This window comes from Lethenteron reissneri, chromosome 34 (genome assembly GCF_015708825.2).
Source record: "Lethenteron reissneri isolate LAM-NWPU_2019-01 chromosome 34, ASM1570882v1, whole genome shotgun sequence".
NCBI classification, from domain to species: domain Eukaryota; kingdom Metazoa; phylum Chordata; class Hyperoartia; order Petromyzontiformes; family Petromyzontidae; genus Lethenteron; species Lethenteron reissneri.
The window spans coordinates 7,973,621-7,999,562 of record NC_083812.1 but is presented as its reverse complement, the minus strand read 5'-3'; the positions used below and the strand labels follow the sequence as shown (position 1 = coordinate 7,999,562).

General features: G+C 40.7%; 2 protein-coding genes across 5 annotated transcripts in view; both read left to right on the top strand.

Annotated features, from left to right (window-relative positions):
• Positions 1 to 13,618, top strand: part of LOC133350642 (kelch-like protein 2) — a 39,426-nt gene extending 25,808 nt beyond the window's left edge. For all 3 annotated transcript variants that reach the window (XM_061565230.1, XM_061565231.1, XM_061565232.1), the window contains exons 11-15: positions 1,100 to 1,201; positions 5,953 to 6,081; positions 7,591 to 7,731; positions 8,446 to 8,589; positions 10,056 to 13,618. In XM_061565230.1, coding sequence (XP_061421214.1) covers positions 1,100 to 1,201; positions 5,953 to 6,081; positions 7,591 to 7,731; positions 8,446 to 8,589; positions 10,056 to 10,084 — 545 coding nt within the window. In that variant the 3' untranslated portion in view covers positions 10,085 to 13,618. The remainder of the gene's footprint in view (positions 1 to 1,099; positions 1,202 to 5,952; positions 6,082 to 7,590; positions 7,732 to 8,445; positions 8,590 to 10,055) is intronic.
• Positions 13,619 to 17,627: 4,009 nt separating this feature from the next.
• Positions 17,628 to 25,942, top strand: part of HERC4 (HECT and RLD domain containing E3 ubiquitin protein ligase 4) — a 59,937-nt gene continuing 51,622 nt past the window's right edge. For both annotated transcript variants that reach the window (XM_061565228.1, XM_061565227.1), the window contains exon 1: positions 17,628 to 17,894. The gene's annotated coding sequence lies outside the window, so the exon portion shown is untranslated. The remainder of the gene's footprint in view (positions 17,895 to 25,942) is intronic.

Here is a 25,942-nt window from a genome sequence, read left to right as displayed (position 1 = left end):
GAGAGAGAGTGGTAGCTCCCATTGGTGCCTGTTCATTTCACTTTGCTCAGCACCATTTCGGCTTCGAATGTTCTAAGAATAGGCCATCCAATTATAACCGTAGCCAATGTTAAATTTGGCTTCCAAAGCTGAAATATTTAACATTGGTTGGACATTGCTTTACTTACACTGTTTGTTCACAACTAAGACCGGTAATGTTAGCCTTGGCCAAGACTCAACACTCAGATGGGTCACTGCAAGTGGCTTCAGTCAATGATCTTTGGCATTTACATTGAATCAGCCACACCAAATTAACTCATTGAAGTTCCCAAGATTAGCGAGATAATTGTCCAAGGCTATCCTCCATAGTTGCCTTGTGTGTGTTTTGTAGTTGCATTGTATTTGCTTTACCCGGTTTTTTACATGCATGCTTTTATAACCCAGGTCTTTGTTTAAAAATAGATTGATAGTCTCATTGGGATCTCATGTGGTTTAAATAAACATTGCGTCTGCATGTCATACTCATTCATGCCTTGTGTTTATATCCAATGTGGGAAAACTAACATCGTGAGAGTTACTTATTCACAAGCTGGGTTGTATCGGAGTATTCCCATCACGTGAGGTCCATATATTGTATGTCATTTGCAGCAATGAATTTTGATCATTACTTTACCTGTATTGGCGGGACCATGACCTGAATACTGGCTCATTTTATGTTGCAAATTATCCTTTTGTTTTAATATCAAGTGAAAAGATAATTAAAAATAACAATTTTGGACAATCTGTTTATACTTAATGGCATTTGTACCCTGGACTAACCATGCCTTTTCGACAGCACGAGAAAGTGAATTTTGCCATTCACTTAGTTAATTGCATTGTGTGAAGATATATCTGTCTGAATAGTCAGCTTGCATTCACGTTTAAATGCATATACTTTAATCCCTTTTAAGATTGCATTAAGTGGTTAAAAGCAAAGCAATCATTTGAGCAGTACAACACAATGTAACCACACGCATATGCCAATCTGTTTCAAGGCGTGCTGCTTAATCAGACAAGTGTCATGTGTCCATCGGTGAGAAGACGTTGAGGACTGCAAGGCTGTTGCTGGCTTGTTTTCCAGGGCTGGCGACGGTGGAGGCGTACAACTACAAGACCAACGAGTGGGTGCACGTGGCCTCCATGAACACCCGGCGCAGCAGTGTGGGTGTAGGTGTTGTCGGAGGTAATAACTGGCGTGACGAATGCAGATCGTCCCCTATATTGTGCAAATTAATCCAAGGCATTAATTACACTCAAGTTTTGCGGGGTTTTTATAGTTAGATTGATTTGGGGGGCGTAGCTTTGGTTGCTTTAGAATTGTATTAACCCACTTTCTTCAGTAAAAATTGGAAACACTTCAGAAATGTCTTCTTGGTTCTTTCGGTAAAGTCACGTAGAAGGGAAGTAATCAAATAATAAAAATAAAACATAATAAAATAATATAATTCTCACGACGTTTCGGCCACAACGCAAGCAGCCGTCCTCATGTTTTATTTTTTATTATTTTATTACTTCTCTTCTACGTGACTTTACCGAAAGAACCAAGAAGATGAATCCCTGCAGTCACGAAAGCTTTAAATCTAAACTTCAGAAATGCATACAGTTTGAGATTGGATCTGATTGTGACCCAATAAACATTGGGTCACATTCTGAATGGCTAATCGGATGCTTGTTTTATCTCAATGTGAATTTATTAATTTTAAAGCTGCAGGAAGCATGTCGTTGATATTTGTTAACCATGTATTTACAATTCGATTCACAAAATTATTGTTTTTGACATTGTATAGAATTGTAATCGATAAGTGACAATTGAATTCAAGAATATATTATTATGCTGCATATTGGAGCTTTAGTCCACACCTATAATCCAATGATTCGGAGGCAGAAGTTGGTGGATCACGTAGAGAGGAGTGAACATTTCAAACTCACTGTCATGGTATCAGCCCCTATTCCAGCTGGTGGCGTACACCAAAATTGTAATTTATACGTATGGCCGATGCCTAGTGCATGGAATTGGCCCAATAGCAATAGTCCATGTGTCTCTCCTGGTGGGCCCAATGGTCCCAGTGGTAGTCCCGATGGTTTTTATGGGCCAAATATTCAGCCAGGTGGTGCCAAGTGGAAATCACGGTGGTCTGAATAGTAATCCACGAGGTCGCAGTGGCGTTCCTGGTGGCTGATCCCGAAACCTGCCAGTGTGCAATTGAAAATGTTTAACTCAATATCGAGCATATGTTTCAACGGCCATTGCACTAGGCCAGCCAGGCTCCATGAGTCCTCCCATCTTGCCTCATCAACACCTTGGAATTGTAGTGTAATTGGGTAAATTTTACAGACTAGGTAGGAATCCCAATCAATCAAATGGAGATTTTAAATATATATTTGGCCATAGAAACATGACCGTTCATGTTGGCGTCTCTCAACTCTATATACATAATTACAGCAAAAAATACCGACAGCTAATTAACATCCAGCCGAGTACTTCTGAATGTTTATGGGAGAATTTTGAGGCTTTTACTCTGAATCAACCAAAAATAAAGCAAAACATTGAAGGTTCCAAGCCTTCCTCAGCAGTTGCCTTGTTTCCCCCTTAGGCAGATAATTGTATATTCCATCAGGGGTCATATATTCCTCTGCAAATATGAGATTTATATGAAACTAAAGCCTTTAGTTGTGATATCCAGACATTTAATGTGCAAGTGCATTTTCTAAATTATAAAATGTTAATCCCTATTTTCTGCAATAGCAATAACGATGATAATATGTCAATTTCAAAATGAGCCACACTCCTCCAATGTGGATCCCTGCCATATCACAACCTCATCACTCATCACATGCCTAACAGCCAACAATCCCCACAGACCCACATGGTAAGAGATTGGTGTATGGATGGGAACTCAGCAGCCATTTGTTAAATTGTTATGATTCAGGGTCACAATTCGATTGCAGAATTTATTCATTTTTGTCCCGTCTTTGCCGTCTCATTTGTACTGCTATTGTTTCTGGTTCAACTTAATATCGAGTGTATTTAAGAAACTGTGTGTCACTGCAATTTGTCTAAGTCACACAAGACAATCATTAGTAGCCGTATGATTAATTGTTAATGCCAAGTTCTCTTCAACCTAACTAAACCAACCTAGATGCTAAGAATAACAGAAGAAACATCGCAAGCTGCTCTGTATGGTTCCATTGTTCACTTTCAAAAGGTGGTTCATGCATATGTAGCTGTTCTGATATTTGCACATCAGTTAAATGAACAGTTGAATGTTATTTTTGCAAATTTGTGTGCACTTACAATATTATATGTTATCATTTGGTCACAGAAGTAGGCTATTCATGTGCTATTGTCTTGAGTGTATTTGTACAGTGATCAGCAATTGCTAAACTATCAAATTGTTTCGTTTTCAAGGGGTTTCAAGGTTTAGCACCTACTTGCTACACTAGGAGATTATCTTTAGGCTGAATGTGCACCAGGAAATGCTGTCAATGTGTATAATTCTTTAATGTAGCTGCTGCTTAAATGCTTAAAACATTAACATTCATCACCCAGCTTTGGCATTGATTGTTTGATAATTGTATTGCTTTATAGCAGCACGGCAACATGAGTCAGTGTATGTTTAAGTTGCTGTTTTCATTTTTTTAAACTGCTTTTTGTGTTTAGTTCATTGTCCTTCCCCCATGCCTCTAATTAGCGTTTGGCTACATACAGTGTGAAAGAAGTTCAACATAAATATATGCCCCCCCCCCCCCAGTGTTCAAATAATGTTTGATTGCCTGTGTTCGTGAGCACTCTTTGTGTACCACTTTGTTTCCCTAGTCCCCTGCCTGTGCTTTGGCTGAGTTAATATTTGTACCTCGTTCTCCACTGTGCCTGTCTGCCCTGCATTGCATCACGATGCTGTCAGCTTACTCTTGTCAGATAGACTCGAGTGTCTGACCTTCGGGCATTTTCATAACACTCTGAGACTGCTTGCAAAAAAACGACGAGAGAAAATGGTGTAACGTCAGATTTACTGTGAAAGCAACCACCCAGGTACATTCGGTACTTGATCATATATTTTTTTTATTTACCCCCGCTTGGAGCTATACTTTATGCTTTGCGTCCATATGTAGCTTACTTCATGAATAGATGTGCAATGTTATCTGTTCTGGCAGGACCATGAGTTAGGACAAAGTCATGAAAATCGGGCATCTTTATTTCCATTTCACATATTTGTGTGAACTGTGCATTTTAAGGATATCAGATTTATTTATTTTTTAGAACAATTGAGTTTTGAATTGTGTATGGCCCTAGTAGAGAGGAATGGGTTTAAAATCATGCTTTATTAATGCTTTTACAGACTGTTCTCTTCAAAACGCAATACATCCATTCAGCAGCTGTTTACCCTTTCCAGTGTGATGAGAATTGTCTGTACTATGTTTGGCTTTCCATATTCACACTTGTGGCTGAGGCATTTACAAGTGCATGACTCAATCCTGATGATTCATATAGGTGTTGTTGTTGTAGAGTCACATCAGAATTCCAAATGTACCAGGCTGCAATTATGTTGGCCTTGGGTTGTGTCATAGATTTCTCCAGATTTTGATTTTAAGCACAAGTACATTTATCCAAAGCAATAAACTGTTTGTGTGTGCGTGCATTTTGAAGCAGCAGTGTGGAATGTAGCACACTGTACAACAGTTAATTTTCTCAGTTTTGAGTATTTGCCAACCTTGTTGGTCACATTGAATAACTTCTATCATGGCTCTGTGTCATTTGAATTGGCTGCTTAATTTAGGTGCAGTCATGCAGGAGCATGTTAGCTCAGCCAAAAATAAGTGGCTGGTGTGTCACGTCAACAACATCGCTGGTTCAGTCGCGATTTTAATGCCTTGTTTCCCCATGACTTTTGGTAACCAGGTTCTCCAGGGCCAAGGCTCTTTGGGCTTGGTTCTATTACCACCTGCTACTCTTCCTCTTTATACCTTCTGCAGTCAGGGAATTAAAGTCAAGACGATCTTAATGTATATTTTCTTTTTCGATTTAAAGCTTTCGTGACTGCAGGGATTCATCTTCTTGGTTCTTTCGGTAAAGTCACGTAGAGGGGAAATAATAAAATAATATAAATATTAACAAAAATTCTCACGACGTTTCGACTGCAACACAAGCAATCATCATCACGTGTGAAATCCACAGCAAGAAATTTTTCTCACGACAACAACATCGCCGGTGTGGATTTCACACCCAATGATGATTGCTTGTGTTGCAGTCGAAACGTCGTGAGAATTTTTATTGTTTTATATTTATATTATTTTATTATTTCCCTTCTACGTGACTTTACCGAAAGAACCAAGAATATGTATATTTTCTTCTTGCAAAGTTTTCTTGAGGTGTATTTTTTTTTCATATTGTTACTATCAAAGCCTGGAAGTTGAATCAAGTGAGTGCCATAACGGCGCTTGCATCTCACTTCAGCATTTACCCCTTGACCTCACAGTTGGTTCTGGGATCATCTGAGCTCTAAAGTTGGTGGGTCAATAACCAAGCGTGGGGATCGGGGTTTCAAGTTCCCATGAGATTAGTTTGACATCGTGCAGGGCTGCTGTGGGGAATTTAGCTCTTGGGGCCCAGCAGGGTGCAAGAACCAAACCAACAGAGTTACCACTTGCTGTGGAAGAGAGGTAACATAGCAGATATGATAGACATGGTGCTGGCTCCATCAGTATCTTTATATACTGTCATCTGTTGTGGCCGAAACGTCGTGAGAATTTTATTATGTTTTATTTTTATTATTTTATTATTTCCCCTCTACGTGACTTTACCGAAAGAACCAAGAAGATGAATCCCTGCAGTCACGAAAGCTTTAAATCGAAACAAAAAAAAAAGTGTTAACTAAGTTTATTCTAGCAGTCTAAGAAAATCGTTGTCTCTGTGTGTATGACAATTGAACGCAGGAATTCTGTATGCTGTGGGAGGATATGATGGAGCTTCTCGCCAGTGTCTGGGCTCTGTGGAGGCTTTCAACCCAATCTCGAATGAGTGGACGTACGTAAAGGAAATGAGTACTCGCCGCAGTGGAGCTGGTACGGTAATACATGATTGCGTCTCATTTGTGCACCTGCAGTAACAGATTTATTTTATTCAGGAAAGGCTCACTCACCTGAAGCTCGAGCTCAATTTTCACTTGTTTGGTTAGATGTTATGCATGTCAGAAGAAACTGGACTACCCCAGGAAACCTCACACGTGCAATGGGATAACACTTAAAAGCATTCTTGTTCCAGCACCCTTCAGCAAAAGCTTTACTTAGGGGCCATCCATTCAGTACGTATGGAGGGGGGAGGAGGGGGTTAACCTAAATGTGTAAGCTTGCATATGGGGGGGTCTACTGACAATTTACGTGCGCATAGGAAAGGAAAGGGGGGTGTGAAGCCTCAATAATAATGAGTTAGATAGTCTGGTGGTGGACTATCTGTTTGCTTAAACACATTCATATTATTAATCCTTGATCCTTTCTGCTTGGATTAAATATCGGGTGTTCTTTAGGATTTGGAGGGGTGGTGCGTCAAGCGTACGTACGCAGGTGGGGGGGGGGGGTGTAAAAAGTACGCGTGCGTACAGGGAGGGGGGGGGGGTCAAGTTTTGACAGATTTTTGCGAAAGTACGAAATGGATGGTCGCTTATGATAACTTGAAACACATTTACTCGATATTTACAAAATCGATAGGTAATGTCCTACTTTGGAAATAAGAAATACAAAATTACCAATTATGATGAATAACCTCTATGTACTTTTAAAACAATGATATTGTATTGGTGATTGTAAATAATTAGTATTGAGTATCTCAAGAAAACATATTAAAGATTTCGCAATATAACTGAGCCACATGAGATGTGAAAAATGTGACAGATTTTATTCTTCTTAAATTGCCAATTAATGTGACGTTAATCCCCACTGCAATTCAAGCGCCTGCACATTTGCAGGCTTTTGGGAAATCTAATGTTACTATCTGTGATTACGAATGTGCAATTTGTTACTGTCATCTTCGGTTTTATGTTATGGGCAATTACGCAAATGTTTGTGCCCACTGCTTGAGTGAGCTCTACTTTTAATGTCGTGATCAAGTAGGAAATGTCAACAACAATACTTATTTTCATGCAATTAACACTATAGTCAATGAAAAAGGGTAGTGCATCATTAATGTCTGTTAAGGCTATCTTGAGTCTTACATTTTTTTCTTGATTTCTGAATAAGTAGCTTTGACACGTAATGTGTGAAGTTTGCATGTATTTCAAATTTAAAAAATTTGTTCAGAAGAACAAAAGAAATACAATCATCCTGGTTGTCTTAGGAATTCCAAATGTATATGAAGCCAATTATATAATTTACATCCTTCCTTTGTATATTAGTTCACTAATTATACCGCAGTTATAAAGACCAAATATTACCAAACATTAACACACTATAAACCACATCTCTGATGTTATCTCCAGTATTAAATGATGGTAGGGTTAGTACTGTACAGTTTACGTGATGTTAATTTGGTAAACGTGTGAATAAAACAAACACAATAATCTATATGATTTGACACAGGTGTTGGTGTTTTGGATGGACTGCTTTTTGCCGTGGGTGGACACGATGGGCCACTGGTCCGGAAGAGTGTAGAGGTGTTCAACCCGCCCACCAACTCGTGGCGGCAGGTGGCCGATATGAACATGTGCCGGCGGAATGCAGGTGGGTTTTGAGGATTTGCATCATACTTAACCTCGGCAACCTTGTCTGCACGGTAGCGGCACACGGATGGAGCAGACACTTATCATTCAGAACATGCGGAACAAACAAGATGGGAAAGAAAAACAGTGCGCGGTGGGACTGAGTCGCCAAAAATGAATAAATTAATTACGATTTTGGCTTCCGTTTATTCGGGACCCTGGGGTCCCGCCATGGGGTTCAAATATCCAATAGGGTTTATATTAACCAATTCCATGTCTTTTGAAATGAAATGGTGTATGAATTAAACAAACAATGAGAAATGAAGGTGAAAATTTAAGGTGATGAAGTAAGTACACCCCTGGTTTCATTAGCTCAATTAAGGGAATAATAGAATCACGTGTTTTAAATAATTAGGTAGATATTCAGGGATGAGTTTGGGAGGCCCCACCCTATATAAAAATCAGACGATTTGTGAGTTTGGTCTTCACCATACAGGTGTGTGGAAACAAGTCATGCCATGATCAAAGTAAATCTCTGAGGACCTCAGAAAATTAGTTCACAAACTTTTTCTTGGCACTGTAAGCTATGTTTCAAATTACTTCCCAAACCTGCGAATGACCTAAATAACAGGTTAAGCTGAAGTAATGTAAATGACTCCAGGTTAATACAAGTAATACCGTGAACGTACGCTGCGATTAACCCCTTGTGTCGTCTCGCCACCGTGTGCCCTGGCAGGCGTGTGCACGGTGAACGGGATGCTGTTTGTGGTGGGCGGCGACGACGGCTCATCCAACCTCTCGTCAGTCGAGTTCTACAACCCCAGCGCGGACTCGTGGACCCTGCTGCCCGTGAGCATGAGCACAGGCCGCAGTTATGCAGGTGACTTATTGTCTACGCTTACGTGGTGGTTCCCAGTTATGCAACGTACCACACTACCATCCTACACGAACTTTGTGGCCTCCACTCAACTGTTCTTGCTGAGGGACGCTGTTGGTTTTTGTAATTGAAAGAAAAAAAAGTTCATTTTATTTCAAATTAGGAAATGGCAATTGGATGAGAGAGAAGAGCTCCCCATCCACCACCACCCCCGCCCATGCCTTTAGAGCGCAACGGAACCTTCCCATACCAGAATCCCTGCTCTACCTTCGTAACTTCCGGCACTACGCATGCCCCCTTAGTTTTGTTTTTCTGCCAAAACTGCAAATAGCGGTTGCTTTGAGCCTTTGCTTTAAGCAGCGCTCTCAACTATCAAGCTATCGAAAACACCCAAGTGAAATTTCCCATTTATGGGGGATGCGCTCTCTGGCTGAAAGGCTGTCGCTTAAGCCGTGGAGGTTCAGATGTCCACTGGGCGGCCTTTGCGTCCGGTTGGGCAATTTAAGGTTTTTTTTTTAATCCTTTATATTAAGTTCGCTTGCTTGCGTGCTTGCGTGCTTGCTTGCTTGCTTACGACCGTGCAAATCTTTCGGTCGTTTTTTAACACACTTCCCGTGATCCAATCGAGCTGACATTTTGCACACAGACTCGTTGTGCGTGACAATTAATTTTCGTGAAATGTTTGTTCCAAAATTTTCCACTTTTTAGGGAAATTTTTTTTTCATACTTAATTTAAAATACCAATGTGATAAAAATGAAACTCTTACTCAAGAAAAACATAAATGAATAATAAAATAAAACCGATGGCACGCATATAAAGGATTTATAGTGAAAAACTTTGTTTTTACGGGTTAATTTTTTCCTCTTCACCTCCACTGTGGGAAGGTTCGAATTTTTTTGTATTTAGAGGATGGGAAGAGTGGTGGACAGAGCTCTTCAACATGCCTCTCCTCCCATCTCGTTTGTGCATCCTAATTGTAATGGAAACATTTTAAATCTCCTAATTAGTGACCAGTGTGTGTCAGTGTGTGGGTGGACTGAGGCCTGACGTATTGTTTAAGGTGTCATTTGTGTTCGCATTAGAAAGCTCTGGGGCCCTTTGCATGTCAAACAAATGTTATTTTTTAGCAATCGTGTAGGTGCATGTACATGAATACACAGGCCAGTTACACTGCTGTGTTGGTTAGTGCTTGGACAGAAATTACGCTGGTAACTGCGCACTCTGATGCCTAAACAGGCAGTAGTTCGGCAGTTGCATAGCAATTATGACCAAACTCTGCATCTCTGAGAACAATTACTATAATTTCTGCTTGTCGCAACTATTTCAATGCCAGACGCATCTGATCGTCATTTTGGATATCTTTTGCAGTTGCTTTAGAAATAATTGCATTCAGTCGTCATATGTAAGATGGTGTTGTTTAACTGAACTGAAATGCACACTATCATTAACAAGAGTGCTTTTATTGCAGGTGTTGCCGTTATAGACAAGCCATTATGATCAACAACAGGTCCAAAGGCATTCTTAACACATCTGAGGAGCGGGAATAACCATTCCGAAAAGGATGGGTTGTTCTTAAAGCCGCTCCGAGGCTAAGTACATCGCATGGTTGTCAGCTCGTGAAAGCGACACGCCCTCTCGGCGCGTACAAAGCGGAAGAAACAGGACATCACTGCCAAGCAGGTGCCTCCTAGGGTCAAGTTGACAAGAGAGTGGTGGTTATCTTAAACACCACTGTTACGTGTGATTATATTATCGATGATGGTGAAAGGTAACATGACTTGGGACCATTTTTTGAGCACACCTTTTCAGAAATGGAAAATGGTAACCGTGCGGATTTTTTACGAGTCGATAAACACGAGTGTTCATGGCCACTAATGATCAGGCATGGAGCTTTTAGAAATGTTCGTTGGTTTTGTAAATTTATATAAGCTTTCTACAAGTTTTGTATGCAAGAGACGTGGCAAATAAACACTGGCTTTGATTTGTATGTTGACATTTAAATCATGAACATCATTTGCATGTTACACCATTACCAATATACATTTTATATATTTTTTTTATAACCAACAAAGGGATTCCGTACCTATAAACGTGTTTTTTTGTTGAAGTAAATGATTGAATCGTATTGAAATTGACCCAAGACAGTAGTTTGCAAGAAATTGTTAGGATTTGAAATTGCAACTTTTTGCATGGCTAGTTTTTTGATACAAACCTTTTAAATCTGACATTTAATTTGGAATTGGGTTTCTTTAATAGTTTCCCTATCTCTACGTTGCATTAATAAATTTCACATTGTAAGCATGCAATTCCACTTCAGTGGCTAGTTGCAAATAATATCTCACGTGACATTTTCTCAGTTTTTAATCCTAACCAGTACAAACTCAGGAAAATTGTCACTGATAAGGTCTGTTCTGCACTCAGCCACAGGCCTTAATTCTATTTTGATGCGTAGATTTGCCAAAGTAGACATTTACTGTATATTTGAAAAACATTCAAACTTTCATACTTTACTGTTGAGTAAGTGAAATAAGAATGTTGGGAGCCTGTGATGTGGACTTATGTAAGCTATATTGACATTCCTTGTTTATTGTAAGATTAGTATTTATTTGTAAATTATTGCAATCTGTGGCAATGTATAGAATATACAAAATATTTTTTCCCGAACTTATTGCACAACTTTAACCCTTTCCAGTAGCATTTAAAAAGTTTATTTTATATTTTTATTTCTAAATATATGTATTGTGCCCATTTAAGGTGCTTTAGTTTAGCGGGTTAAACGTGCTCCAAAATTTCACGTTTTCAAATGAAGTACATTCAGCGATTTGGCCTTGGCATGAACCTTAAAGTGCACGTATGTTCCAGTCTCGACGATCGTGAAGTGGAGGTTAGTGCTGTGCCGTATACAGCGCCACTGCGGGCGGTTGCGGTCTCCAAGTGGTGACTCGTTACGATGCATGCTCGGCTGCCATGTTTATGTATTAAATGCTGTGTGCGCAATTAATCACATGCGCTAGCAACATTTGTTATTAGCATGCAAACAAAGTTATAATTTATCAAGTAGAAACTTGTGCATTGTTCTGCGTGCATGTTTCTTTAACAAGGCAATGAATCATCCTCGATTAAGGTGTTTCGTATATTGGTGGACCTTTTTTCCTGCATCTCTACTCCGAGATGAATGAACATGCCCCATAGCCATCTCTCAGGATGACCTCTAACGTGGGGCAACCCCAACTTTAATTTACATGCACCTTCGGACAAACAACATTCCTCGAAACGTGCTGTTTTTCATGCAAGTGTAAGCAGTAGTAATGCTCCATTCATTAAAATGTATTCTTACAATCTAAATGTGCATGTGGTAATAGCTTATTTTCACTCGCGTATGTTTACACCGCTATAGAACATTGATACTTTATATTTAGAAGCACCACCAAAAAAGTAATTTGTAAAGCAGATCATGACCAAATCGTGGAAGAGTCAGTCTTTACATCTTTCGTAGGCTATGATTCATATTCTAATTAGCTGTAATCAACCAATTGAAACTGCATGCAAAAACTGATGAACAGTATGTTTTTCCGATTTCCAATTTTATTCCAATGGTATTGCCGTTGAATGTTTTGATTCATAGTATTTATTAAAATCACTCCGATAACGGCCCACAGAAGATATTTTCGAACTGCTTTACAAATCCCTTTAAAGAGACCATTATCCAGTCGAGGGCGCACTTGCCCATGTGCCGTGCTACCGAAACGTACATGTCACCTGGAAGTCAAATCGAGCTGTAATTTAGCCACATTTATTGAAACTCCCAGATGAATTGAATTATTTGTGCAGGCATTGGGACCAGGCTGAGACCATCAACTCATTGCACTTGATTACCCAGTGTAATCTTAATTTTCTGCCCAGGTGTCAGAGGTGTTATTTCAGTGCTTTGGCCCCTGAACCACTCAAAAAATGTGTACAACCTTGTTCTTCGATTCCCTGCTGTCTTCTGTGAGAGACGAATTGGGCTGAATGAAACATTTTCACCTGTGCCTGTCTTTCACCAGCTTCACGGCTTCCTTTTCGCCCTTATAGTTCTTGATGCCAATCCAGGGCATCATTTGACCTCTTTAACTAAATTGGTTATTTTTATGTAAAAAGAGTTCGTGATAGAATGGCAAGTTGGCTCATGTTGGAGCCTGAGGCTCATTCGGATGTTACAATGCAGTTATTTGTACACGTTTGCTATGTGTGAAAGGATTGTACTGACAGGGAGTTGCATTTTTGCAGTGTGGACAATGCATGCATGCATAGTTGCACATCTTCATTGACTGCTGTTAGCATCTATTGATATCCCTCACTACTACGACATGCAAAATGGCTTGTAGCTTAGCCTCAGATTATTTTTTGGAAAATACATTTGCAAATAAAAAAATCAATATGTATTTGCCTTCAGCGACACAATTAAAATCTATGATTTTAATTTAAAATAATTAAATAACATATCCTTTTGAAATTGTTCCGGAAATACTTCTAGCAACAAATTTACAACTGTGTTTTAGATATTTAATTGCCTTTAATGACTCGTTGTTGGCACACTCAGTCCGTAGCTGTGTAGTTATCTGACCTTGTTGATTGGTAAAGTTAAATAAGTGATAATGTTACAATACTAAGGGCTCCTTTGTTCAACGCCAAATGCACTCTGTTAAACCGAACATTCAGCTGTAACGGTATATCATCGTTCAATATAAATATTTAGAGAGAGAAAATATTCCACTAAATTAATATTATCCTCAAACCATAAAGGGTAGTTCTAATAAATAGCTGGCACGGCAGTTTTTTAAGATACTGTGTATTTTTTTTTACATTTGTATGCCATGTGAAAGCAGTGAAATTACATGCATGAAATGGCTTATGAAATCACTGCCAGAAACATTCACGTTCTTGATTCATACGTGCTTAAGTACAATTTTCTACTTTTTAAGAGATTCAAAAACATGTGTAAGCTGTAATGCAGTTTTGATTGAAGTTCAATAAACTCTTTACACATTTCATGCGAATGTATACATTTTTCATTTAGTCTAAATTGAGTGTTACTGAAGTTACAGGTGTTTATATAGTTGACAGCAACTTGTATAAGTATCAAGGTGTGTGTGTGTGTGATAAGAATAGTATGTATATGGGAAGCATATGATGGAAAAGTAGGCATGCAACACTTTAATGACTAAATTGATGTTTACAGTTCAAGATGCGCATTGAATGAGTACGTGTAGATTCGGCACGTTCCCCTTGAATTGTTCTGTCTCTGCCTCGTTTGTGATATGCAGTCTCTTCCGTACTGCATCGTTTTTTTACAATTTCACCCGTCTGGTATGTCTAGTCCCGTTAGTCTTCGTCTCCTTTGTACAGCCTGCCTAGTTGGTACTTTTTGCCGACTTTTGTAATTGTCTTTTCCAATGTGTTCGTCTTGTTAGTGCCGTCTTCGTTGCAGGTTTTAATTACTCGTGGAAAATGTCCCGCCCCCCTCCCACTCAACCCATCGAACCCCCGACATTGCAGGAGGGGGGCGAATATTTTCCAGAACTCGGCCCCGGACAGCTGCAGCTGAAATTAAAGCCCCGCTCGTTGTTGTTGTTGTTGTTTGGCACGTGTGTTTTGTGTTGTTCGTCTCGTTGTACTGCAACTATCAAGGTGTCGTTTATTTGCTGTCTTATCTATGCTGACTAATTAGCTATGCCATTTGTACTGTCTTGTTCGTTTTGATAATTATTCCAAAGCAAAAAATAATAGCAATCCCTTTGAACTGAAAATAGCATCTATTATTCAATCAATTTCGATTTAAAGCTTTCGTGACTGCAGGGATTCATCTTCTTGGTTCTTTCGGTAAAGTCACGTAGAAGGGAAATAATAAAATAAAAATCAAACGTAATAAAATATTTTTTTTATTTTATTACGTTTTATTTTTATTATTTTACATCTGGAGGCCATAATAAAAACGTAATAAAATAACTTTTTATTTTTTTACGTTTTATTTTTATTATTTTATTATTCAATCGTAACAATGGAATCGGGGTGAGGATGAGGTTGTGAACTGTTACGTGTAGTTATAGGTTACGTATTTACATGCAGTTAACTTTGCGAAACGTTCTGTCATTTTATTACATGAGCAACTTCAACCAGAAGCTTACACCTAGGCGATTTGCGGGGGAAGTCGAGGGGCTTTCATCCAGCAGTGGATTGACCACGGCTGAACACGATGCAGCTATCATTCCTGGGATGCCGACAGTCCTTGACAAGTCACGCCGTCAATCGGTGTCCAGTCATTCGCAATCCACTGCTGGATGACGTATATGCCTTTACACATTGCCTCAGACGTGACACATTGAATATTAATTCCACCCCTGAGCTATGATGCCTCACTCGTAAACACGTTCTGATGTAATCGCATAGCTCGAGTTTTCGAGGATGTTCCGTTTTGAACTTAAGAAGCTTCTGGGCAGCGTTCTTGAGCTGCAATGTTTGCAGTTGTAATGATGGTTCAAGTTCATTTATGAGGTATAGCCCTGTGAGCCATTCGGCTCTTGAATCGGGTGCAACCGCAACAAACAAAGAACAAAACATGAACAAGAAAACATCTTAATGTGACTAAGTGCAAACAAAATCCAAGAAAAGAGCAAAATATTGCAGAAAAAGCACCGTAAACCAACACTGCAAAAATCCCAGTGGGATGCAAGTCAAACAACAACCACAAGACAACTTAGATTAACAACAAACCTGGCCAAACCAAAAAACTTTTCGAAAATCACCAAAATAAAGCCATAAAAGCAAGCCACGGTAGCAGAGTGGAGCGGTTGTGCACTGGTTAGCGCACTGCGATCTAAACTCCGCGACCGGAGGAGGATTCTTGGCCATGGATGATGTAATTGAAGAGATATTCTTAGGTTTTTTCGGTAAAGTCACGTAGGTAAAAACATAAAAAAGTAAAACAAAATAAAAAATAAAAATCACGACGTTTCGGAGGCAACACAAGCTTCCGTCTTCAGGGGGTACCGTCACAGACACGACAGCTGTATCAAGTAAATGAGAGATTGCAGGAGCTACCACTCCGTTTATATAATATTATATAATAAACGGAGTGGTAGCTCCTGCAATAAACGGAGTGGTAGCTCCTGCAATCTCTCATTTACTTGATACAGCTGTCGTGGCTGTGACGGTACCACCTAAAGACGGAAGCTTGTGTTGCCTCCGAAACGTCGTGATTTTTATTTTTTATTTTATTTTACTTTTTTATGTTTTTACCTACGTGACTTTACCGAAAAAACCTAAGAATATGAATCATTGCAGTCACCAAAGCTTCAAATCTATAATTAATTGAAGAGAATTGTCTGAGCTATTCCTACACAACCCCATTCACTAACCAGCACTGACCAGCATGGTGAAGTAAGGTCACTCGTATCCCATGACCGACATGGCGTGGAGAGGGCCTTCATCCAGCAGTGAATTGTAGATTAGGATTACAACTTTACATCTAAATGGTGCAGTAATTAAATTACCATTTATAGTATGCAAAACAGCACAAATGTGAATTACAAAATCGATGTCTCAAGCCATTGTTTGGCACTTCCCCACTACCATGCAAAAGACGATGGTGACATAGTAACTAGTGTTTGTAAAAGCTCATGACATTCGAGAAGGGCTAGAGAACCTACATTTAGCACATGTCCGTGTTTACGCTTTGTGCGAGAAACATCTCCGAACAAAAACATACAGGAACTCCTCTTCTTACGAACGAGTTAGATTCCAGAGATAAGCCACGTGTAGATTCCAAACATGCTGTAGGGCATGGAGACTAACCACGGGGAATGGCTTTAAAAGTTGTATAATCTGTAGATGCCACTGGTTCTTCGTGTTCTATTGTGCGGTGGTTGAACTTATGACTCTCGGTCTGAACAAGCAACTGAACATACGGACCGGGTTTGTTCGTATTTCTGTAGGTTTGTAAGTCGAATGTTCGGAAGTAGAGGAGTCCCTGTGTATCATTAAGAGGGTCCGGTGATGTAGCCCGGTGGCTGATAGAGAATATAGTATTGTCATCAGTAGGACAAATATACCAAGTTTGCAGTCGATACCACATTGGGAAGTGGGTTAAAATGGAGTTACAAGATTTGAGGATACAACAACAGAGTTAAAAGATTTGAGGATACAACAACAGAGCTAAAAGAAGGCGTGTAAATACATAAAGTTTACAGCGCCCACTGCTCCCCCATTCACCAGCGCGTTCGAGAACATGCGGGGGGTGTAGAGGGGGGGGCGATGGGGGGGTAGAGGGGGGGCGATGGGGGGGGGCGATGGGGGGATACGGGGGGGGCGATGGGGGGGTAGAGGGGGGGGCGATGGGGGGGTAGAGGGGGGGGCGATGGGGGGGTAGAGGGGGGGGCGATGGGGGGGGTAGAGGGGGGGCGATGGGGGGGGCGATGGGGGGGTAGAGGGGGGGGCGATGGGGGGGTAGAGGGGGGGGCGATGGGGGGGGTAGAGGGGAGGAGTGATGGGGGGGGGGTAGAGGGGGGGGGTGATGGGGGGGTAGGGGGGGGGCGATGGGGGGGGGTAGAGGGGGAGCGATGGAGAGGGGGGTAGAGGGGGAGACGAGCGGGGGGGAGGGTAACTCCGCCCACCCCTCCAACACCGGCCATTCACTACTGACGATGGTTTACGTCACCACGGCGCCTGTGCCAGGCCAGGTGCACTCACAGCCTCTCTCACTCTCACACACAACACAGCGACCCGTGACGTCACGCCGCCGCTTTCCCCGACACGCCACAAACAAACAAAAAACACATGACGTCATCGCGCCGCTCATGACGTCATGTATTTTTTTCTTTCCTCACCGCCCACTAACCCCGCCCACTAGCCCCGCCCCTAACCCCGCCCACTAGCCCCGCCCCTAACCCCGCCCACTAGCCCCGCCCCTAACCCCGCCTACTAACCCCGCCCACTAGCCCCGCCCCTAGCCCCGCCCCTAACCCCGCCCACTAGCCCCGCCCCTAACCCCGCCCACTAGCCAATGGCGGCGTGAGACGTCTAAAGCGTGCGCGCGTCCCCGCGTCTCAGCCGCTGCTTCTCGAAGGAGGCGGAGGCGGAGACGGCGCTGATAGCGGCGACAGCAGCTTCAGTGGCTACGGGGGGAGGTGGTGTTAGTGGTGGTGGTGGCGGCTACTACCGCGCTCGGTCACTCGCTCTGCTCTGCCCCGACCGACTTGGCCAACACCCGCCGCTAAGCTGCTGCATGCGGCTGCTGAGAGAGCGGCACAGAGCACCGACGGACGGACGGGTAAGTGGCATTGGGGGGGTGGGTGGGCTGGTGGTCGTGGTGGTGGTGGTGGGAACGCCTCGACACGGCAGAGCTGAGCCGGACAACCGAGCCCACAAGCTGGTTACATCCCGACACGGACCAGACACCACCACCATCACCTCCACCATCACCACTTCCACCATCACCACTTCCACCACCATCACCACCACCATCACCACCTCCTCCTCGATGTGATGGTGGAGAGTGGCGCTTTTCTGGGTATTCGGGGCGAAACGGACTAGCTGCTGGTCTCGCTGATGATGATGATGGAGCTCTCGGTTATTGTTTCACTTCTTGCTCTCGGTGTTTGCTTGGTCTTCTTACGTCGTAGTTCTCGTGATCTTGAGACTGACCTCTTGACCTCACACCTGGGTCCTCTCTCCATGGTCTTTGTGGCTTATCCCTCTGGAGGCCAAGTTGTATTGAACACCGTTTAAACAAATAATGATACTCCGTTAGTTTGTTATGTTAAAGAAGTGGAAATAAAATAAGGAAAGTCCTCTAAAAAAATAATATTGCTGTGGTTTTCCCACCTGATGACGATTGCTTGTGTTGCAATCGAAACGTCGTGGTTTATTTTATTTTCTACCTACGTGACTTTACCGAAAGATCCAGAGAGTATGGATTCCTGCAGTCACGAAAGCTTCAAATCAAGATTAAAGTCCTCTCAGTTTATTTTATTCTACACGGCCACTCGGTCCTCTCCGTGATCCCCGTCACCACTTTATCTCCTATTCTTAGGTTTTTTTCGGTAAAGTCGCGTAATTACTTTTATTAATTTAAATTTTTTTTACCTACGTTACTTTACCGAAAAAACCTAAGAATATGAATCCTTGCAGTCACGAAAGCTTCAAATCTAGAACACTTTATCTCCCTTGCCCTACCTGGTGTCACTGGATGTCACTTCTGGTCTCTTGGTGCCAGTCCTGGGCCCCTCAATCCTCCTGATCTCTTCTCGCTGTGACCTGCTTGAAGCTTCAACCCCTCCTATTTATTCCCACGCCGACTTCGTGTGCTGTAAGCTGACGGGTGAATGGTGTTGTGTTGGTACTATGTATCCCTGGCTGCAGTATTATGCATAGCAGTTGTATTGTTGTTATCATTGTACTGCACTGTGTGTATGTGGGGTTAGAAGTGTCTTTTTATTATGGAGAGACTGGTCCGTAGCCATGGAAAAGTCCAACACCCCAGGTTGTAGTGTGTGTGTTCCCTACACAGTTACAATGGAGAATAAAACACTGCTTTTTGTATTATTCTAGACTTGAAGTTTTCGTGATTGCAAGGATCCATACTCTTGGTTCTTTCGGTAAAGTCACGCTTGTGTTGCGCCCGAAACGTCGTGTTTTGTTTTATTTTATTTGTATGTTCCCTGCCTACGTGACTTTACCGAAAGAACCAAGAGTATGCTTTTTGTATTGTTACTACAGTATAATTACTGTATCTTGTTTGGGAAAGTGTGGAGCACCGGTCCACACTTTACCCAACAACTCCAAGCCAGTTAACTTGCGCCAGAGGCAATGTTGGTGTTTCTTGCCTGTTTGTTTTAAAACTGCCTTGTTTTGAAATTGAGTTCATGCATTCTAACTTTTGATTATTTTTTAACTTGGAATCAAATTTGGCATTTAGATTTCGAGAATTGTTTTGGTCTAATTCTAATACCAAACTAATAATCAGTTTAAAAAATATATATACTCGCCAAATAAACACATTTAAGACTTATTTGTGGCTGTCTTTATACCGCGACATCACTCTATCCTCATGGTACATCAGTCAAACGCATCCATCTGTTCCTCTATTTACTTGGTAAAATGGACAAATTACACTGCAACCATTTCTTGATTTGTAGCAATGGGTAGATGGGGTGGTGTGACTCAGGAGATGTATGTGGCATCGGGGCAGCTGCAGCTCTGTATTTTTCTAAAGTTGATTGGTTATTTACGTGGTGGATTTACAAAAGATCACTCCTGTAAATTGGATGTTAAAGACCATTCTTTTGACTGTCATTGTGCTCCAGAGTCATGGTTCAGTTCAAAATTGGATTTGACTCCTAAATAATTATGCCTATGAAGTAAATAATTATTTAGGAGTCAAATCCAAAATTGGATTTGACTCCTAAATAATTATGCCTATGAAGTAAATGTTTCCCAGTTCTTCCCTATTAAAGAGGTTATGGCATCCAACAGGTTCTCTCCTGCTTTAATACAGAAAATGTAATGAATCAGGACTGCAAAGCCCATTACTGGATATATTTGATGATGGACCATAATAACTACTCTGTTAAAATGAAGCTTCTATTTTAAAAAAATGGTACTTTGCAATGGAATTTCATCATCGTGAAGAGAAAAAAAGGTTTACAAAAATAGAACGGCTACACTGAAATTGTGCTAAATAAATAGCAACATTCAAAGCCGAGTTGAACAATGAGACGTCATTTTACCAAGTTTTATTCACAGTGACATTGGAAGATGTTTATTTCATTGGGTTTAAAAAATGACGGCGTAAACTGTTATTTAAACGGCTACAAGGAATTGTTGAAAACAAATATAAGCCTACAAAGTGTGTCTCATGATGAATGCAAGAAAAATGAATGCTTTGTTTTCTAAACGAGTGTTTGTTGGATCGGGGCCAAGGGGATGAAATGAAGAGGCAGGAGAAAGAAGGTTTGCCTGCTTTTGGAATACTGAAGTTAATAATGAAAAGCAAAGAACAAAGTTTGTACACCAACAAAGAAAATGCAGCAAAGGTTGAACGTGTATATAGGGTTGCTGGCTTGGAATCACACTTGAGACGAAAGTAAGAACATGGATAAGACAACATATATTGCTTAGAGACATTGACATTTACTCTTATTAAAAATGGACTGGAGCAGAATAATCCACGATAAGATTTTATGACTCCTGGTTGAGGCTAATGGCAGTGGTTGTGAAGGGAACATGCCCGTGAGAACGTCCGCCGAGGAGATGGACCAGGATCTTGATGGATTATTGCATGAGAGGTGGTGGTGGCTTGTGGAGGCCTTTTTCCAGCAGTGGATAGATTATGGCTGATGATGATGAATGAGAGTGACTAGAGCCTGAAAGCTTGGTGTTGAATGCTTACGTGTGCTTCGTGGTTAATTTATACTGTTTTTAATGTACAGTTCTCGTACATTGCTTCACATTTATTTTATAGATATTAGCTGTCTGTTTATAGTATATAAGATGGTAGTGATAAAATGCACTCTCAAATGAGCATACATTTTTTTATTCTGGAAATAAACTTCGATATAGATTTGCTCTCACACTTTAAATAGCCACAACATTATGGTTGTAGAATAATCAAGATAAACAGCTTTGTTATGTACGCAGTATATTTCCAACATTTGTATGTATTTATCATAACACATGTTATTGCCCAGCGTAATCACGCTGTGCGTGTATTTCATTAAAGTCTGATGTTGTCTTCATTTTTGTTGGCTACGTACAGTGCAAAAGAAGTTGAACATACATACAATATCAATCTGTTAGGATTTATTTCCATGACTTTGATCTTTAGCCACCTTAATTGAATCAGAAGCATCCTGTACCTGCCACCATTTATTGAAAGTACCCTTTCAATGGAATCGTATTGGTAGGGAAATTTCTGGAAAGATGAGCTGACATCACTGCCTTGGCCAGTCATCACATACTTTACTGCAAAAGCTGCACTTTTATCCGGTGCTGCTTACATTATAAAAGCTTTGTATAAGTATTTTAACTCCAATACAGAGGTGTACCTCAAAGCCTTTCATTTTATGAACGTTGGTGTGCATTATATTTGTGTGTGTAGATGTCACCATTATTTTGGGGAGTGGTGGCATAGTGGTTAGCGCACTGCTTTGAAACTGGCCACCCGAGTTCAATTTCTGCTCACGGTCAACACTAATGACGATTATCTGTACCAGTCCTGGGCCTCGCTTAGGTTGACTGCACCGCTAACATCAATTGTCCCAAAAGTCTGTTAAGGTTATACAGGGATCTTTGTCTCTTTTATTATTGCTATAAGGTTTCTATACAACTGTGCAATGTCAGCTGATAACACCGTGGAATCTTTTTCCCTCTGCTGTCATTCCACCTGATGGCTCATGTCACTTGGTGACATTTCCTTTGCAGGATGGAACACGCTGTCCGTTGCTTTTTAATGCTTTAAGCGACTCACTGTAATATTGCCGAGGACAAAAAGAGCTCTATTCCCTATGTATTTAAAGCTGCCGTGAGAATGTTAATAGGTGCTGGTCATAGTTTTAACCATTCTAATATATGTGTTGCTATGAGTGAAAGCATATATTTTTTCTCCACCTTATAAATTAATTGTTACTGTTAGATTTTAAGCTTCATTGTCTTTACTCTTAGGTTTTTTCGGTAAAGTCACGTAGGTAAAAAATAATAAAATAATAATAAATGAAAATAAATCAATTAAATCACGACGTTTTGGAGGCAACACAAGTCTTCGTCTTGAGGTGGGACCGTCACAGCTAAAATTACTGTTTCAAGTGAGATTTAGCTGTGACGGTCCCACCTGAAGACGGAGACTTGTGTTGCCTCCGAAACGTCGTGATTTATTAGATTTTTTTCCATTTATTTTTATTTTATTATTTTTTACCTACGTGACTTTACCGAAAAAACGTAAGAGTATAAATCCTTGCTGTCACGAAAGCTTCAAATCTAGAATTCATTGTCTTTTTCTATCCAAATTATACGATAATCTATTTTCATGAAAACCTGTGTGTGGTACAGCATACCCATTTCAGTGAAACCACAACCCGTTGGGCTATAAGGCTTCGAGGAGATGGCACGGCTGTAAGTGGGTTGTGATACCATCTGTACGGAATTGTCTGTTATCTGCCTCATGTGCGATTTATTTCTGATTATTCAATTCACCTTACAGGGGAAAACCATTTCATACAATTTAAATTTTCATTCTTTTCAATGCAGGATCCTCCTGAATTAGAATCTTGAGGCTAAGGGAGGCTTTCTTGAATAGAAATTGTCATTGTTATTCATACTCTTCTTTACACATTGGTATTTATGAAGTATCTAAATACACCTGCATCTTGCGTTGGATGAGTAATTTTTTATTGTGCTTACATAGCCATGTGATAAATAAGTTGCTGCAAACATAGAAAACCGTATATACCATCTCATTGCAGTGGTCCAGTGTTCAATACTTATTTTCATACATATTCTATTCACACTTATCTACATTTCTTTCATAACTTTCTGAAGTTCATGGATTTCTTTGTCCTGTAATATATCTCACTTCTGATCTGAAGCAAAACTTTTGGTATGACGAATACAGATAGGTGCTTTCTTCGGAGTTGTTCACTGCTAGACATTCAAATTGGATAAAGTAAGTTGTATGTGCTTTTCCCATATGTGGAGGCTCTTGTCTTTCATGCAACTGGTCACGTGAAACATGCAAGGTAGCATTTTCTTGACAACTAAAAGCACTGGACTGTATCTCACATTCTGGTCGAGCTGTGAACTCGATGCCTGCAGGATTTATATGCATCCACTTCAAACTAATTACCACGTTGCAAGGCAAGAGCTATATGAAACGAGGCAACGCAACAAGTTCTTCACTTCTCAGTCGAGTATTTTATTTATAACCAGGTAAGAGCCCCCATGTCAGGTAGATGTATTCACCAACCCACACTGACCAGAAGGGTGAGGTGAGGTCACATGTCTATCTGCCAATGGTAATGCAGCCTGAAACACGACCCTCGGTCACTCGCAACGAATTTCATCAAACGTGGTGGTGGTGGCACAGCAGGTAGACGTAGGAGTACAGGATATTAATAAACACAATACGAACAGAGTGACTTCTTGATTTGACCATTGCATACAAGGCACACACATGATGTCTACAGAATTAAACTGTGTCGAACTGGAGACAGAATGAAATTAAGATTTGGGGAATAGTTTTACAAAGTTAATAATCGTGACGCTATGTTAAATCGCTTATGACGGTACATTCACCCTGACTAGCCAACATCAGACACATGGCTGGGTTGAAAGCTTGATGCAAAACACTTGGACTTCCTCGATTCTTCTTCTGAAATAACCTGTGTAACAAAAAAAGAATTTGTTCTTGGGTAGTAAGTGTAATTTCCTAATTGCTTATGCCTCAAAAGTACTGAAAATGGCTATTATTCCCCACACACTTTGCTTTTGTGACAGGACAGTGATATTTTGAAATTTAACTATTTTCAATGAGCAAACGTGGGCATTTGTGTCTTTCGTTCACATTAAGTCATGGTCACAAAAGCAAAGTTTGTGGGGAATAATAGCCATTTTCTATACGTTTTAGGCATAAGCAATTGAAACATAACACTTGGTACCCAGGAACAAAAATTGTGTTACATAGTGTTATTTATACATTCGGTGTTAGGCCAATGGGAAGTTGTCAGCAGTTCTGCTGAGGGGCTGCATTGAGGCACACATTTGGCGATTAAAATGTAATTGTTCACAATGTCTGCACTTAAATGCAAGTATAGGGGAGCAAGATGAGTGTCCTCAAAGGAGACAGAACATGCCCAAGAGGGTGAATGATGAGATCGGTTCATGTGCAGGAGTTAGATGTGGAATGCGGCATCCTAGGATGTCCACATCATGCCTTTCAGACAGCAGTGGATAGATCATGACCAATGATGGTGATGACGAAGAAACATTGTGAAAATGTCATCATGCTTCCTTAACTACTCCAGTCTTTCTGATGGCAGATCGAACAGCTGCACTTAAGACATGTGGGCAGTGCAATGTATTGACAGCACTTAGTCTCCTGCATTACATGGGACATGTCAAGATGCTGTCACCACCAGTGGTGGCTATTGCACGTCATGTCCCAGCCCCCCATTGGTCTTATTGTCTCTGTCTTTACAAGCTATGCTTTTGGAGTTACAACTTGGCATGAGCTGTGGACGCTGTACAAGCACCGATTATGTTCTGAAGCAGAATTTTGTTCTTGGATACGTTTCCAATCTCATCAGTCTGCAGCTGATACCATTACATTGTATTACGATGCATGCAGTTGCACCATCAATATGCCAGTGACCATAACCTTGTATATTAACATATTTTCCAGCCTGGAATTGTAAGTAAATTCTTAGAATCGAATACGATTCTTAATAGACTAGTGGGTACAGGTGGAATCCTGGCCAACTGGGCTGTGTGGAACCTGACATGCTCTTCAGGCAAGGAAGGGCGAAATATTAACTACCTTGCCTGGTATACAGGAGGCCGTGGGTTCGATCCCAACCCTGACACCTGTTATATTTGGAGTTTGCTTGTTCTCCCTGTGGTCACGTGTATTTTTCTTCAGGTCCATCGGTTTTTCTCTGCACTTTTAGAAATGTGTGAAGAGTATTTGGCTGCTATATAGTTCCAAATGATAAGCCACTTCTTTAAGCTATCATGTGTGTTCAGGTCACTTCTGAAAAAGAGCTATATAGCTCAGTGGGCCTTACCTGGTAAAATAAAAAAATAAATTTAAATCGTTTTCTTTAAGAGGGACTCCTGGAGCTTGACCACCAGCTTGGTGGAATCACCATTGAAGCAGATGGCTGACGCCTATGTCATACATTTCAATAGCAATTCTGGTCAATACAGGGTAGCTGGTATCGACCCAGATTCTAGCAATTCGGCACGTGTATATACAATTCAGTATTAGACAATTCCTGTAACATTTTATTTTGGTGATGGCCATGTTCAAATATTAAATCTGTTTAATTTAATTGGGGTTTTGACAAGGATTCTTCTTTGGTGGATGTGTCCATTGGAATCGCAAATAGTTAAGCTACGGCTGTACTTAGCTGGTTGATACTGGCTTGAATTATTATTATTCCATTCTTAGATATAAATCCAGTTTAGGAATGGTGAGAATTACCCAGCTGTAATGTGCATAATAAAATGTGATTGTTATACAAAGTGAATAATTGATGTTTATAAACTTTAATTCAGCCAATGACATCCACAAACATCGGGAGGGAAGTATCTCATTAAACCCAAATA